Source organism: Lipophrys pholis (assembly GCF_963383615.2).
Source record: "Lipophrys pholis genome assembly, chromosome: 3".
Classification (NCBI taxonomy): Eukaryota; Metazoa; Chordata; class Actinopteri; order Blenniiformes; family Blenniidae; genus Lipophrys; species Lipophrys pholis.
This window is the reverse complement of record NC_137627.1, coordinates 35,491,447-35,506,964: the sequence shown is the minus strand read 5'-3', so window position 1 is coordinate 35,506,964 and position 15,518 is coordinate 35,491,447. Positions and strand designations below refer to the sequence as shown.

The following is a 15,518-nucleotide window of genomic DNA, read 5'->3' as shown; positions in this document are numbered from 1 at the left end:
AGAGAGACAGAGACAGAGCGAGAGAGAGAGACAGAGAGAGACAGAGAGAGAGACAGAGAGACAGAGAGAGACAGAGACAGAGACAGAGAGAGAGAGAGAGGGAGAGAGACAGAGGCAGAGAGCGAGAGAGCGAGAGAGAGAGACAGAGACAGAGAGAGAGAGAGAGAGAGAGACAGAGGCAGAGAGAGAGACAGACAGAGACAGAGAGCGAGAGAGCGAGAGAGAGGTACCTCTGGTCCATAAGGCAGTCTAGAAATGAGTTCTGGCGCCATCCAGTACGGCGTTCCCACCAGAGACTTTCTCCTCTGCACCTCCTTGGACACCTGAGCGCAGAAGCCAAAGTCTGACAGCTTCACCTGAACACAGAGGAAACACACACATCACCGTCACGTTTCCAGACCAGCAAGACTCACAGTGTTAACGCCACGCGAAACGTTCAAACCTGTCAGATCCACGGACCCACACTCCTCAAAAGAAACACTGTTCATCTCTTCCATCGCTGGCAAACGACTGGATCAGAACACATCGAGTGAAGAATTTGTACTTGGATGTTTAAGAAAAGTCCAGAAGGCTGAAACTGCTTCTTTATGGCGTGAAAAGAATGAGCTGCTCTGAAGAAGACGTTTATTCCCTCTAGCTTCAGTGAGCTGCTGTAACCTATCAAAGCACTTTTACATAATTGCGAAACTGCAATTTTCAATATCAAACCTGGAATGGGTGCCACTCGAGCTTTTAATAAATCCATCTATCGCCGTCTTTGGCGACATCTATGGGCTCGGTCTCGGGATAAAAAGCAATTACAGGTGTGGCCTTAAGGGGCGCTGTGACTCACCAAAAACACCGAAAACGCAGAAGAAGACACGGAGAACATAGAAAAGATATAAAACATAGAAGTTGACTCCTGCTCATAGACTTCTATATACAGTTGTGCTCATAAGTTTACATACCCTGGGAGAATCTATGATTTCTTGGCCGTTCTTCAGAGAATATGAATAATAACACAAAAGCCTTTCTTCCACTCATGGTTGATGGTTGGGTGAAGCTATTTATTGGCAAACAACTGTGTTTACACTTTTTAAATCAAAATGACAAAAGAAAGTACCCAAATGACCCTGATCAAAAGTTTACATACCCCAGTGACTTTGACCTGATAACACACTAACAGGTTTGAATGGCTAATCAAGGTTCCCATCCTGACCTGTGACCTGTTTGTTTGTAGTTAGTGTGTGTGTATAAAAGGTCAGTGAGTTTCTGGGCTTCTGACAGACCATTCATCTTTCATCCAGTGCTGCACAGACGTTTCTGGATTCTGAGTCATGGGGAAAGCAAAATAATTGTCAAAGGATCTGCGAGAAAAAGGTAATGGAACTGCATAAAACAGGAAAGGGGTATAAAAAGATATCCAAGGAATTGAGAATGCCAATCAGCAGTGTTCAAACGCTTTATTAAGAAGTAGAAAATGAGTTGAAACCAAACCACTGGTCAGGTAGACCAGCAAAGATTTCAGCCACGACTGCCAGGAAAGTTGTTCGAGATGCAAAGAAAAATCTACAAATAACTTCAGCTGAAATACAGGACTCTCTGTGGTGTGGCTGTTTCAAGATGCACAATAAGGAGGCACTTGAAGAAAAATGGGCTGGATGGTCGAGTCGCCAGAAGAAAGCCATTTCTGCAAATGTCACAAAGTCTCCCGCTTCCATTACGCCAAACCGCACAGAGACCAGCCTCAAAACTTCTGGAACAAAGTTATTTGGAGTGATGAGACCAAAACTGAACTTTTTGGCTACAACCATAAACGTGACATTTGGAGAGGAGTCAACATGGCCTATGATGAAAGGAACACCATTCCTACTGTGAAACACGGAGGTGCATCACTGATGTTTTGGGATCTGTGAGCTACAGAGGCACATGCAACTTGGCCAAAATCTATGGCAAGATCATTGCAGCATGTTATCAGAAAATACTGGAGGAAAATTTGCACTCATCTGCCTGGAAGCTGCACATGGGACGTTTATGGACATTCCAACATGACAATGATCCAAAACACGAGGCCAAGTCGACCTGTCATTGGCTACAGCAGAACAAAGGGAAGGTTCTGGACATCTCAATCTCCTGACCTCAATATCATTGAGCCACTCTGGGGGGATCTCAAACATGCAGTTCATGCAAGACAGTCCAAGAACTTACAAGAACTGGAGGCTTTTTGCCAAGAAGAATGGGCAGCTTTGCCATCTGAGAAAATAAAGAACCTTATCCACAACTACCACAAAAGACTTGAAGCTGTCATTGATGATAAAGGGGGCAATGCATGGTATTAACAACTGGGGTATGTAAACTTTTGATCAGGGTCATTTTGATTTGCCAATAAATAGCTTCACCCAACCATCAACCATGAGTGGAAGAAAGGTTTTTGTGTTATCATTCATATTCTCTGAAGAACGGCCAAGAAATCATAGATTCTCCCAGGGTATGTAAACTTATGAGCACAACTGTAACTCTGAGTTATATAGGTCTATGCTCCTGCTTCTATCTTCTATCGTCGCACCGTGTGGATGATCGGACTAAAACCTTGACAGCTTCAGACGAAGGAATGAAGTCAGCATGAATTCAGTTTTCACTCACACTTTCACAGACTGCTCGAGACAGACTCCGTCATTTTTAATTCAGCACATCCATGTGTCCCAGTCGATTGTCTGAATAAATTAGTTTGTTTGACACAGGTTCTTTCAGTTTGAGCCTCAGTGTGACCCACATCCACTCCTGAAAGAGTTTCAGCACCGCTGAGCACCAAGACAAACCGCCAGACTTCGAAGTCGGACGCTGACCGACAGACTGAGCTTTCTCAGAAAGCGGAAAAGGAAATGATGAGGAATAATCTGCAGATCAACACGAGAGACATGAACAGAAACATGCTACGCCACCCTCACACCTGCTAACCCACAAACCAAACAAACCCTTCTGCCGAGAAACTGCTGGCATGCAAGCTGCCTTAACACCTCCTGTGGGACTTTTCAAAGGGCCTCAGTGCAGCTGATGCGGTGCAGGAATGCCTCGTCATGCACACGCCTGCAGACCGAGACCAGGACTGAAACAGCCATCATGACGACGTTCGACCACAAAGGCTCATTAAGGACGATACGGTTTAAATCATTAGGCTCATCTCTCTGTTGTCTCATGTGTGGCCTGCGCCGGTTGTAGGAGGAGAAACCAACTTAGATCTGCCCAACAACTGAATCAAATCAGACTTAAACACAGAAGTGGAAGACAAACTCAGTGGTGTCGGATAAAGTGATGGATTTACTTGCGTTATCTAAGCTTTGTTTTGTTAAGTTGTCAGAGACGACAGACCCAAACAGGAAGTACCCACATAGAAGTCAAAGTATTTCCAGTAATTAAAAAAATTAAATAAACAGGTTAAATAGGATCAGCGCTTCTGAAATGTCATTCAGATGTGTGGTGAGGTGTGTGTTTTATGGAGTAGTATTTGTTTTATGTGTTACTGGGTGTCGGGGAGTTTGGGAGTTTATGTGTGTCACTGCTTGATGACTGCGACAGGCCAGCAGCTGCCCACTTCCTTCTTTCTGTCTTGGTTTTATTTTCTGCACAAGGCAGAATTTCTGCTCGTCAACAGGCAGGAAGTGATTTGGCGTCGCTCAGCTCTGCAGCGGCGGTTCACACACACATGCTCTCGTCTCTATTTTCTTTTTATTTAAATTCAGCTGGTGTTTTGTGACCTACTGCTATGAGGCGAGAGGCGGCGCTCAGGTGATCACAGTGATGAGCCCGCACGCCGTGGGAATCGTTATTTTGTTTGGTTCGTTCAAACTCATTTTCTACACATCTGTCAGCCTGTAAAGGCCTCGAGTGAAAGAAGTTTCTTAGCAGAGAAGAGGAGAAAAAACAAACAAAACAAGTCCCCACCCAACCGTCCCTGTTCAGGCCTGTTTGGCTTCATGACGACAGAAAGTAGAGATAACAGAGTAACTTAGGATGTCAGAGAGGCAAAACTAACGTGTTTATTTTTACAAATCGTTGAATCAGTGAATGTTGCTAAAAACAAACAAAATATATTCAGAAATTCTCATTTCTTAATTTTTTACGAGTGCTACCAGCCCTCTGACATAATCATGGTTCATTACTTTAACAAAAGCAAGTTAAAAAAGCCTGATTCTGCAATGTTTTCTCACCTCTGCTGAGGAAGAGTTTTGAGCAATAACTAAGTGAATAAATTACAGCTTAAGTGAACAAAAACACTTACAGCCCCAAAATGTGTGTTTCCTAACTGCTTTCAGGCTGGGAAAACTTTTATTGCTTCCTCAAACAATACAAATATCTTTAGGAGTCATGTGGTCGTTTTTCTCACTGGTCTCAAGAGAATCCCTCCAGGTTTCAAGAGTCTCCCCTCAAAAACAACTAATTCAAGCAAAGAGGAAAATCCAGGCAGCACCTCGTGCTCTGATTGGTTGGCGCTGGACACAGAGCGGAGGTACGTACCCGGCCATCGTGTGTGAGAAGGATGGAGTCGCTCTTTATGTCTCTGTGGATCACACCCTGTGTGTGGAGGACCGACAGCGCCTTCAGGACCGACAGACACACGGTGGCGATCTGCTCCTCATTCATCCTGCACAGAGGAGGCACAACACATGAGGTGACACTGCCCCCTAATGGCAAGACGGTGTGGTGAGTATTTAACAAGTACTCTTTAATAACTTGTACACGTGCAGATTACATGAAGGAATAAATTCAGCAGTGAGGTTGTGAGTGTCACCTGGTGTGCGTCACAATGTCAGTGAGCGCTCCGCCCTCCAGGAACTCCATGACGACCCAGAGCTCGTCTCCCACCAGGTAGCTGTTGTACATCTCCACCACGTTCTCGTGGTGATAGTCCCGCATGATCACCACCTGCAGCCGCCACGCAAAACACACAAAACACACTCAGAGGAGGAACTGGCTTCTGAAATGTGAAGTGAGAAACACTTTTCTCTGTACGATCTGTCAACTGTCAGGAAAATCATGTGGAAGGCTTTTCAAACTTCTGAGAGATACGGTTTTTATTTCATCTTCATTTAAAGTGACATTTGCGATACTTCTTCAGTTATTAAAGCACAACTTGGGAGAACTAATTCATCCAGTTTATGATTGGAGCACAATGTTTACTTAGAATTAGATGGAGGAGGAAGCAGGAGAGACTAGGAGGAGGAGGAGGATTAGAACATGAAAAAGAAGTAAGACGAGAGAGAAACTGACTTTGAAAAACTTTATCAGGTAAAACTCACAAAAACAGCAAATTATGCTGTTTTTATGTGAAGGTTTTTTTTATCTCTGTTGAACCCTGAACCAAATACTATTTAAATTAAACACTGATAAATAGTCACATAAATATGATTATTATCTGGTTTCTTTGCTGCTCCATGACAGTAAAACTATTTATTTGTCTAATGAGTGCTGATCCACCCAAAAACAGGATCTTCAGGTTGCGGCTCTGTCTCAGTGTTTGTGTGTCGGAGTGTCGTCGCTGGACGTCGTACCTCATTGAAGAGCAGCTCTCGGCGCTGCTGTTTCCTCAGGTCCATCTTCTTCACGGCCACCAGCTTGCCCGTCGTCTTCACCGTGGCGATGCACACGATTCCCGTGGAGCCCTCGCCGATCTTGATGTAGTGGTCCAGGTACGTCCGTGGGTCGCCGGGATCCACCACCATCTGCAGCGCCGCCCTGAACTGCTCGTGAGAAACCCTCTGGGGCTCGCGCTGCGGCGAGCGGCCCTGAGGAGCACCGCCTGACGCCGGGGGCCCGGGGGGCCGCGGGGCCGGGACGTTGGGGTGAGGGGTGTGTGGGTGCTGCTGGGGGGCCTCCGGGGTGAGGACGGGGTGGGAGGCGTGATGAGGGTGCTGGTGGTTTACGGACGGCTTGGATCCAGAGGAACTTCGGGTGGAGCCAGTGGAGGGGCCGTTCTGAGGGGAGGAGTCCTGGTGACGACCCGGCTGGAGGGCAGAGAAGGAGAGAGAGAGAGAGAGAGAGAGAGAGAGAGAGAGAGAGAGAGAGAGAGAGAGAGAGAGAGAGAGAGAGAGAGAGAGAGAGAGAGAGCAAGAGGGAGAGAGATAGAGAGAGAGGGATAGAGAGGGAAAGATAGAGAGACAGAGAGAGAGAGAGAGAGAGAGCAAGAGGGAGAGAGATAGAGAGAGAGGGATAGAGAGGGAAAGAGAGAGAGACAGAGAGAGAGAGAGAGACAGAGCGAGAGAGAGAGGGAGAGAGCGAGAGAGAGAGACAGAGTGAGAGAGAGAGTGAGAGAGACAGAGTGAGAGAGACAGAGAACTTCAAACACGAGGTAATTGATGAAACTAAATGTAGTTTTAATGATGTATCTGGCTGCTGTTGCTAATTAGTCCATGGAGGTTCACATTTGTTCAGCAGGTGTAGAGGAAACACCGAGACCCACGACTGAACAGAAGATACTCAGAGATCCGTGATGCTGCAGTAGAAAGTAGCCAGGAGGAAAAAACTACTATCAAATACTCTATCATGAGGGTGAATTAATGAAAACATGCTTAAGTCTGATGAAATCCAAACTTTTGAGAGGCGACAGGCTTTCCTCCACGTTTGTTTGAAGAGACACTCGTCTGCAAAGAAACTTTTCTTTCCTGTTTGGCCTTCATCCATTTTGGGAAACCAGCCTGCCAGGTTTCCTAAACTGACTTTCATTTCATCCTTCCGGCGACGAGTTGGGTACTTTTGAACGAGTACTTTGACTCACCAGAGGCTCCAAACGCAAACCAACTTCAGCTATGCTTGAAACAGAATGAATTACTTTCTAGTGTACTGTATATGAAGAGTGTGCAGAGATGGATTCTGCTAAGGTTGTACTTGGTTAAACAAAGTTAAATCTAACATATAAATAAAGGTTCATTCCTGCTCAAGGGAGTTTTTCCTTTCCACAGATACTCATGTGGATTTCTCTTTGTTTAAAGCACCTAGAAATGACTGTGTTTGGACATGTTCAGCTTTCAGAAGAAAACAAGGACAGAAGCAGCTAAATCTGATCTGGAGTAGGAAGGACGAGGTGAAAGAGCTCTCTCTCTCTCTCTCTACCTCTCTCTCTCTCTCTACCTCTCTCTCTCTCTCTACCTGTCCCGTGGGGCTCCGTCCGCCCTCGCTGTCTGTCCTCGGGTAGGTGTTGAACGGCCGTGTGTTCTGCTGCGCTGTCTTTATCACGCCCTCGGTTATGGGCAGGTTGGGCGTGCGGATGTTGGGTCCTGAGAGAGGCCTCTTGTCCCGGGGAGACTGAGGGCTTCCATCCCGGGACACGTAGCTGGACTTTGGCCTGTGGTCACCAGGCTGATCCCTGCGGACGACTTGGTCCTGAAGAAAGGAAGCAATCGATGGAAAGGTGAAGGAGTTGTTCTTGAATCATCCTGTAAAACAGTCTTAGCAGTACAGATGCACAAACGTCTGAGCAGATTCTTTATCACTCTTGTTCAAAGTTCTCACCACACTGGCTCTTCTAGTTGTTGGCAGAACTGTGGAGCTCGGGAAGCCAACCACTTTCACTCATGTTGCACGAGGGTTGTTCAGTATACCGGTACTGTATTGGTATCGCGGTACTGATGCCTTTAAAACAATACTATACTGGGCCCGGCCGGCACCGGTATCTATATATATATTTTTTTTACATTGCCGTGTAGCATCACTGTGTTGTAATTTGCACCGAGGAGAGTGGAGAGAGGAGAGTATTCAGTCTCTCTGTGGGGGAAGCGTCGGCCGGCTGTTCCGCTTTCATTCACTTCGGATTTTGTAGACGTGGGAGCGTGGTGAATGACCGGAGATCCCTCTAGGAGAGCCATCGTTAATGGAGGATGCACACGAGATATTGACAGCTCGTTATGCGATCGTGGGGGAGGGGGGGTTACGGGACGTTTTGGACAATCGAAAGTGCGGAAAACAGCGCTCCGGTTTCTTTTATTCTTTTTCTGAACTCCGGTTTCCATGCGGGGTGCGCATGCGCTCTGACCCGAGATCCGCAACTGAATAAGCGCTTCATACTCCACCTTATTTACCAACAACATTCCTGGACACAACTTCACGATGAAAATGTCAAAACAACGTATTTTCAAAACAATCTTCTCCCAGCCGAGCTTGTACTTTGAAAAGAATACCGGATGCGCAATACGTAAATGTCATAGTGTTTGCGTCCATGCCAGAGTGCACACGCGTAACTGACTCAAACGACCCCTAGAAGCTCTGTAAGAAGAAATCGAGTGCGTCACTAACACACACACACACACACACACACACACACACAGAGAGAGAGAGAGAGAGACAGAGACAGAGACAGAGACAGAGACAGAGACAGAGACAGAGACAGAGACAGAGACAGAGAGAGAGAGAGAAGGGAAACAATGGCTGCTGCTAAATCCACAAGGATGCGACTATATTCTCTTTTTATTTGGAAAAGTATCGAAATACATGGTGGTATCGGTATCGATACCAAAATGTTGGTATCGTGACAACACTATTTTGGACCTTCCAAAAGTAATTTCTTTCTGGCACATAATTCATATGAAAATATTGAATTAATTGGAACAAATTCTTCTTCAGTTTGCTACACTCCACATCCACAAATACAAATGACAAGTGCTCATTTGGAATACTGAGTGTGGCGGCCAGAAAGGCAACAACAAGAAAATGGCTTAAACCAGACAGCCCATCTGTTAGTGAATGACACGATATCAATTTGTAAATTATGCACTGTGCAGCCCTTATTTTCTTTTTCATATAGTGTAAAATACCCCATGATCTGTTTTGCATGTTCTGCATATGCTTTATTCTGCTGATCCTCCATCTTTACCTGGTCTCGGTCTCGATGTTCTCTGTCTCTGTGGGGTGGAGGCGGCGGTCCAGATCCCGGTCTGTCCCTGCTGACCCTGCTGGGCTCTTGGCCTCGAGGCTGCTGCTGGGGTCGACCGTGGATTAACTCGTCTCTCTGGGGAGGGCGCACGGCACGGTGACCCTGTCGGGAGTCCCCTCCCGCCCCCTGGTGGTCTAGTCTGGGTCTGTCTCTGAGAAAGATAAAACTGGTTGAGATAACAGCGTACTGGCAGTATGTGAGGCCCTGGAGCTCCAGTTTAACTCCACACCTGTCTGAGAGTGAGTAGTGTCTGTGGTGGGGATCTCCGTTCTCCTGCCCTCCTCCTCCTCCTCCTCCTGAGGAGCTGGAGTCCCTGCGAGGCTGGATGGGAGGGCTGCCTCGCCGCAGGGAGTTAGAGCGAGTCACGGACATGGTGTCAAACTCATCCAGCAGCCACGTTAGAGAGCCGTCCACCCCCAGCTTGCTGCCTCGTACGATGGTCTGGAGATTCAAAGATGAAAAGTGTGGAAATGAAACGACCAAACATCAAACGACATCATTGACTCTGTCTTAATACAGAATATTTTAGAATATAAAAAGCACGTGTTTAGTGTTCAATCCAAAAGGAGTATCATTACTGGAGCTAAACCAAGCTAACATGAGGCGATAGGCAGTATACGTCCTAAAGAGGTCACAGTACAGATCAGCTTGTTTCTAAAGGAATTCAGTCTCTGTGTTTGTCCTCCGATGGACTGATGATATCACCCAGGTGAAACCTGCTTTCATACATCAACAGCTGGATGGATGGAAGATAAAGACATGTATGTAACTGTGTGATAACAGTCCAAATCAAGCCTGTAAAAAAAATAAACTGACAGCAGAAAATTACAGAAAAGCCACAGAAATGTAAATGAGAGTTTGTAACCTGCATGATAAGAAAGTCTCTATCTGAGTCATTCAACCAACTTACGAGGACCGACACATTCATTGAGCGCACATAGAATGCTGTAAAAACTCTTACTAATGAAAACAGATTTCATAACTCGATGTTCATTTTCTGATCACCCCACCTTCCGCGGCTCCACGGTGGTGATGACCGTGGCATCGATGAACGGTTTGGGCCGCTTGGCCGTGTCCTCGATGAGCGATTGCCATTGCCGCGGCAACCCCACAAACTTCTGCTCCTGCTCGTCGAAGTCCGTGTGCACGCGGTGCTCGAAGTTAGATGGCGCCGAGATCTGGATACGAGATTTCTTCTTTTTGGTGAACATGATGGTGGCTGAGGCTGCTGCAGCCAAGCATCAGACCTGTAGAGGGGGTGAGGAGAGAAACCCAAGGTGAGGAGGGGGGAAACTGCAAGGGAGATGCTGACGATTTCATTGGACTTTGTTTATTCTGAGACCATCTCATGTCATATCTGTCCTTGTTTATGAAGATGAATGGGCACAGACATTGGACAACAGTGGACATCATTTACCCAGAGACACTATGCTTCTCACTGGTCTGAGAAGATAATGCAGCTCATCATGTCAAGTACCTCCACAACGTCTTCTTCCACTTTAAACACTTCAGGAAGTTAAATGAAGCTGTCGAGTCTGAAAATGTGGTGAAAAATCTTGACACCTCTCATCCATGACAGAGTCTTAATCTGGGGTGTAACACTGGCTGGATCTGATATTGCAGGCTTCTTATGGTCATAATCTCTACAACATTAATGGCAAATATCAATTTCCCAAAACTCAAGAAAGGAGCTTTCTATCCATTGACATTATGTCATTATAGCAGCTTTCAGGAGTTCCGTCCAATCACAGATCAGATCAGAAATGCCAGATATTGAAAGTTGGAATTATGGTTGAAAAAAGGAGCAGAAACATTTACTCCTTTACTAATTTGCAGTCATAAAATTGAAATGAACCCAGGCAGGAGTTGAAGCCTATTCTTGCAAAGATCAGAGACATGTTGGTCACATTTACAATAAAGGTTAACTGCGACGCCTCCGTTTGGCTTTCAAACCATGCAACCAACTGGCTGGTCTCAGACCACTGAGCAGTGGCAGTAAAGCAGCAGTGACCTTTAGCTGAAGGTCATCAACGGAGCTGCAGTCTGACTGCTGGACTCTCCACACAAACTACAAGACAGCAGCTCCAACAAGCACTATTACAACACAACCAGCCAAGCTCTTTAATGAGCTATTCTCTGCGTCTCAGCCACACAGTTTCAATCAGAAACAATAATCCAATAAACAAGCCACCACAGTCCGACGCCATGTTGACAGCTCACTACCTGTAGCATTAAACAGCTGCATAACTTCCCTCTATTTAAAAACAATCATGACGTGAACTTATGGGGAGAAGTGTACGGATGCTTTTGAAGGCCTGATATATCCACAGACTGTGCTGCTCCTCAGTCAGTCAACGCCTCACAAACACTGACTTTGTCGTATCACATCACAAAGTCAGACATTATTGCTTGTTGAGAACCAGATGACGTATCCAAAAACTGGAGCGTTGGAGAGTAGAACATGGTGCCATGGCGCTTTCTGAAATTAGAATTTATCACCAGGAAGATTTGGAATTGTGTTTCCTGGCATTGCTTCAAAAATGACAAGAATATTTAACAGAAATTAGCCTTTCCAGCAGTTTATAAACATCTCAGTGGAAATTTGGAAAAAATGTCCTCACAAAGCAAGTCCTCTATAGCCTCGGTCCGACTGCACAGAATGTGACGGGACGGAGCGGGCTTTCGTGTATCTCAATCTTAAGTTATCTCTTGAAATGCAGCAATTTAAACAATTAAACTCCAACATCTAGAACCTGATTGTTAAAAATCCAACAGCTTTAGAACACTGAACTGCTCAGACATCTGACAGTTGTTCTCTTCTTCTGAAAAGGAGGCACATTATGACAGATAATGTTTGAACCGAAGGAAAATATCTGGCAGTCTTACATGCACACACTTGCAAGCAGTCCAATGAAAAGTGCAAGAACAGTATACTGCACTTGACGTTACCTGTGAGCCCTGGGTCTGTTACTGCTAACCCACACTATGAGGTCACTCGTAACTATTTGATGTTTTTGAGACAAAATTGTGTTTGTTCAGTTTGCGCTGCTCCACCATTTCATAGTAGACACAAACAACTACTTTAAATGAAAAAACAAAAGTGCAGAGATACTGAGAAAAATAAATGTAATGTCACAACTGTCCTGGGTCTCCTCTATCAACATAAAGAATCATCTAAATATCAATTACAATTTAGATAATTCACTCTTAATATGTTTCAGCAAATGATGAGGAGATATTTCCTCTAAATTGTTCTGTTTTGGTTGACGTGTAACTACAGAGACACTCCCAGGACTCAAACAGTGACGGCCGAGCTGGAAGCAGCTGATCACAGGGGTCAACAGCACTCCGCCTAGTGTGCTGCTTTCACTGCGCCAACGAACAAAAACAGGAGAAAAGCTTAAAAACACGGTGATGAAACAGAAGCAGTGAAGTGGGCGAGCTGGGCGGGTCATGTGTTAGAGGCCATGAGTCACGGTGCTGAGCTCACGGTCTGCGGCGCTCACAAAGTCCTTCACAGCAGGAGCGTTTGAAGTGAGGCGGGAGCCGCCCAGCAGTACTGGCAGAGAAGCGAGGTTCACGGAAATAACACAGCTCCGACCTACAAATACAGCACAAGCCAGTGGAAGGAGCGGAGAGAAGAACAGAACAAACTGCAAGAAAACGCAGTTAAAGCAGCATAAAGTGCAGGAAAACAGTTAACCGTGTGTCGCATGTGAGGTCTGGCATAAATGCAATCAGATGCTCACTCACAAGTCAAACTACTTATACCCCTGCTGATAAACCACGCTGTGGTCAGCATTTAGCACAGTGTGTTAATGCGCCACTTTCTGGAGTCTTTAAACTCCCAACAAAGTCGAGTGGAAGCACATCTTGGGAGGTCATTGTCTTTAGCCTCGTTTCCACAGTGCCCCTTGGTGCCGGTACAGGTCAGGTCGGAACCGGTTGTTGTGCGTTTCCACTGACTCAGAACTGTCACCAACCGGTACCATTGGTAACCATTTCTCGCTACCCCTCCACTTGGGGTACCAGGCACAATGTGACGGATATGAGGGGGAGGAGCTTCAACACTGTCGTCTGCTCATTGGTCCGTGACAACCGCTGTTCTCCCAGCAAGCAGACATTTCCAATCAGTTGTCCGGCAGCAATCAGGTAACTTTTTTGAAAATGTCCTCCCGTTATGGCGTCACACCCTGCGTGATTACACAACCGTTCATAACCCCGCCTACATTTCAAACCGAACCCCGTGTAATGGAAACGCGGCACTGATACGGGTCTGGTTACAGATAGCCGACCCCACCCAACCGGCACCGGCACCAAGGGGCACTGTGGAAACGAGGCTTTTGTGAACTGCGTTATCTTCCGAGCACGGTTACGGCGTCTACAGATAAATGATGTTAAATTAGCACCACTAGAAGCAGTGGTTAGCAATCCGTGCAGGCTAATATTAAATGATTGACTTGAAAATCGTGCTTTGCTCCAGTGGAGTGATTATGATTTATGCTGCCTTGTCTTCATTTCATACTTACATACACACTGTATATGCAGTGAGGTTCAGAGCCCGATTATATTCTCTCGTCAGAAACACAGAGGTGTTTATTGAAAGAAGAACATTTCAAAGAGAGGCAGAAATGGAAATATATATTTGCAGTCACATTTTAATAGCTTTTACTGCATTTTCAAGATGCTGCTCTTGTCGTTATTCTCAAAGGTTTCCTGAGCAAACTAGTGAGTTTTGTTTACTTGAAGAAACTCTTTAAAAACACACTTCCAGTAAAACAATACAATTGTCCTGCACTCTTCCCTTGTACAAAAAAGTACATTCGTTTTCCATAATGAGATAAAAGTTGGGGAAACTCCACACAGTTATCAACTGAGATTTCATTCTCACGTACACGTCAGAGAGAAATACAGTTCGGGAGTGACCTGCTGTGTTCAGTATGTCGTTAGTATTTAACATGAGCAGCCTATTCACACGGGACTGGGACAAGAAAGCAGTGCCTTCAGGAAAGGTGGGAGTAACGATGACTGTATGAATTATGAAAACAATTACAGAGAGCGAAGGGTTAAATGTTGCCGTGCGGTGACTGACACTGAGTGTTTGCAGACGGCGGTCTAACTGTGAATCAAGCCGCCCCGTAGCAACACGCAGAGAGGGGGGAAAAACAACATTTTACTGCGGCCAACACCGGCCAAGAAATGATAAGATTCATACACAGTGAGGGCTGAACTGCAAACGCCAACCTCAAAAAATCCTGTTTGACTTCTCCGGAATTCTTTTCCACTGAGAGCTGGAAGAGCCAACATAACTGTGGAAAACAGGTGGTTAACATGATGTGACATGTGAGCACAGGTATGCAAATCGATGAAGCTCCATCAGTGCGAGACACATGTAGCCAGGGTCTGGAAATACAAATGATCCATCCAGCTAAACACAACAGGAACATAAGAAGATCCCTCTAGTTATGTAAAAAATTAATACGAGGCCTCTCATTACAGCCTGAAGATTTTAAACGGTGCCTCTGCCAACAAGAGTTGATCGTTTCAGATTCTCCTTGTGTTTGTGTGCAGTGAGAGCATAAAATACATTTCTCCATAAATCAAAAGGGGACAGATGGAAGCCGACGTGCAAACATTACATTAGTCATCTTTTAATCTCATATTATACTGTGTATCTACTTAGATGTGTGTAAATAGCTTCATGTGAAGTATGTTGCGGCTGTGCTTTCTTGTTTGGTTCTTTTCTTTATTCTGTTTTTATACCTTCGTAAACTCCAGATTCACAGAGTCCAGAAAAAATATCAATAGAAAAGGAATATCTTATCTATTACATTTCATTACTGAAGAAATATCAAGTCGGTTGGTGGTTCCTTCATGTAAAAGGTACCGTCAGCCTCCATGTGGGTGCAGGCTTTACACAGTACTATCAATTACTCCAGTGTAGCAATGCAAAACCACTGACTTGGACGTCTAGCTGCATTTTAATCTGATAACAGTTGTTGAAGACTGATGAATAAAAGAGAACGCAGACTTTATCAATCACCTTACAGAAAATACTTCTCTGTATTTGACACAACTTATTAATGGGAAACTTTAAAGGAGTCATATTATGCAAAAATGACTTTCTAAAGGTTTTCCAGCAGTACTAATCGTCCCCATACCTGGAATGACGCCCCGGAAGTGAAGACAGTCTGTTATATTCAGTTGTGGATTTTGACGTGAGAGACGTGTCCAGCAGGCCAGGACGCATCGAGCACCAGAGGACATGAGAATCACGTCTCAGATGCGTCTGGTGGAGGCGGGTGTTCGCCCAGAACAACTCAGGTCCGCAACTGGGTATAAAAACATATGACTCCACTCCCCCAGTTATTCTACCAGCAGCTACTGTTGACACACTCCAGATCGCTCAGCATTCAGAGAAATTCCATGGAGTTGATCAGAGAGGAGGATGCTGCAGGGAGCGAATGCTGTAACGCTGTAGAACACATCAACACACATCACTACTAATCCACACGCTCAGTTACAAACTTCACCAGTGCAGGTGATTCTTGATCTTCTTGAAGATTCATTGGAGCCAAAAGATGTTCCAGGAATAAGAGGAATGTCAGGCCCATTT

The 15,518-nt window shown here is 45.4% G+C and overlaps 1 protein-coding gene across 2 annotated transcripts in view; it reads right to left on the bottom strand.

Moving 5' to 3' along the window:
• Positions 1–15,518, bottom strand: part of pak4 (p21 protein (Cdc42/Rac)-activated kinase 4) — a 48,781-nt gene that overhangs the window by 1,950 nt on the left and 31,313 nt on the right. For both annotated transcript variants that reach the window (XM_080459994.1, XM_080459995.1), the window contains exons 2-9: positions 9,913–10,149; positions 9,132–9,343; positions 8,843–9,053; positions 7,123–7,356; positions 5,529–5,981; positions 4,769–4,902; positions 4,495–4,621; positions 231–356 (exon numbers count right to left, since the gene is read on the bottom strand). In XM_080459994.1, the coding sequence (XP_080316120.1) occupies positions 231–356; positions 4,495–4,621; positions 4,769–4,902; positions 5,529–5,981; positions 7,123–7,356; positions 8,843–9,053; positions 9,132–9,343; positions 9,913–10,113 (1,698 nt within the window). In that variant the 5' untranslated portion in view covers positions 10,114–10,149. The remainder of the gene's footprint in view (positions 1–230; positions 357–4,494; positions 4,622–4,768; positions 4,903–5,528; positions 5,982–7,122; positions 7,357–8,842; positions 9,054–9,131; positions 9,344–9,912; positions 10,150–15,518) is intronic.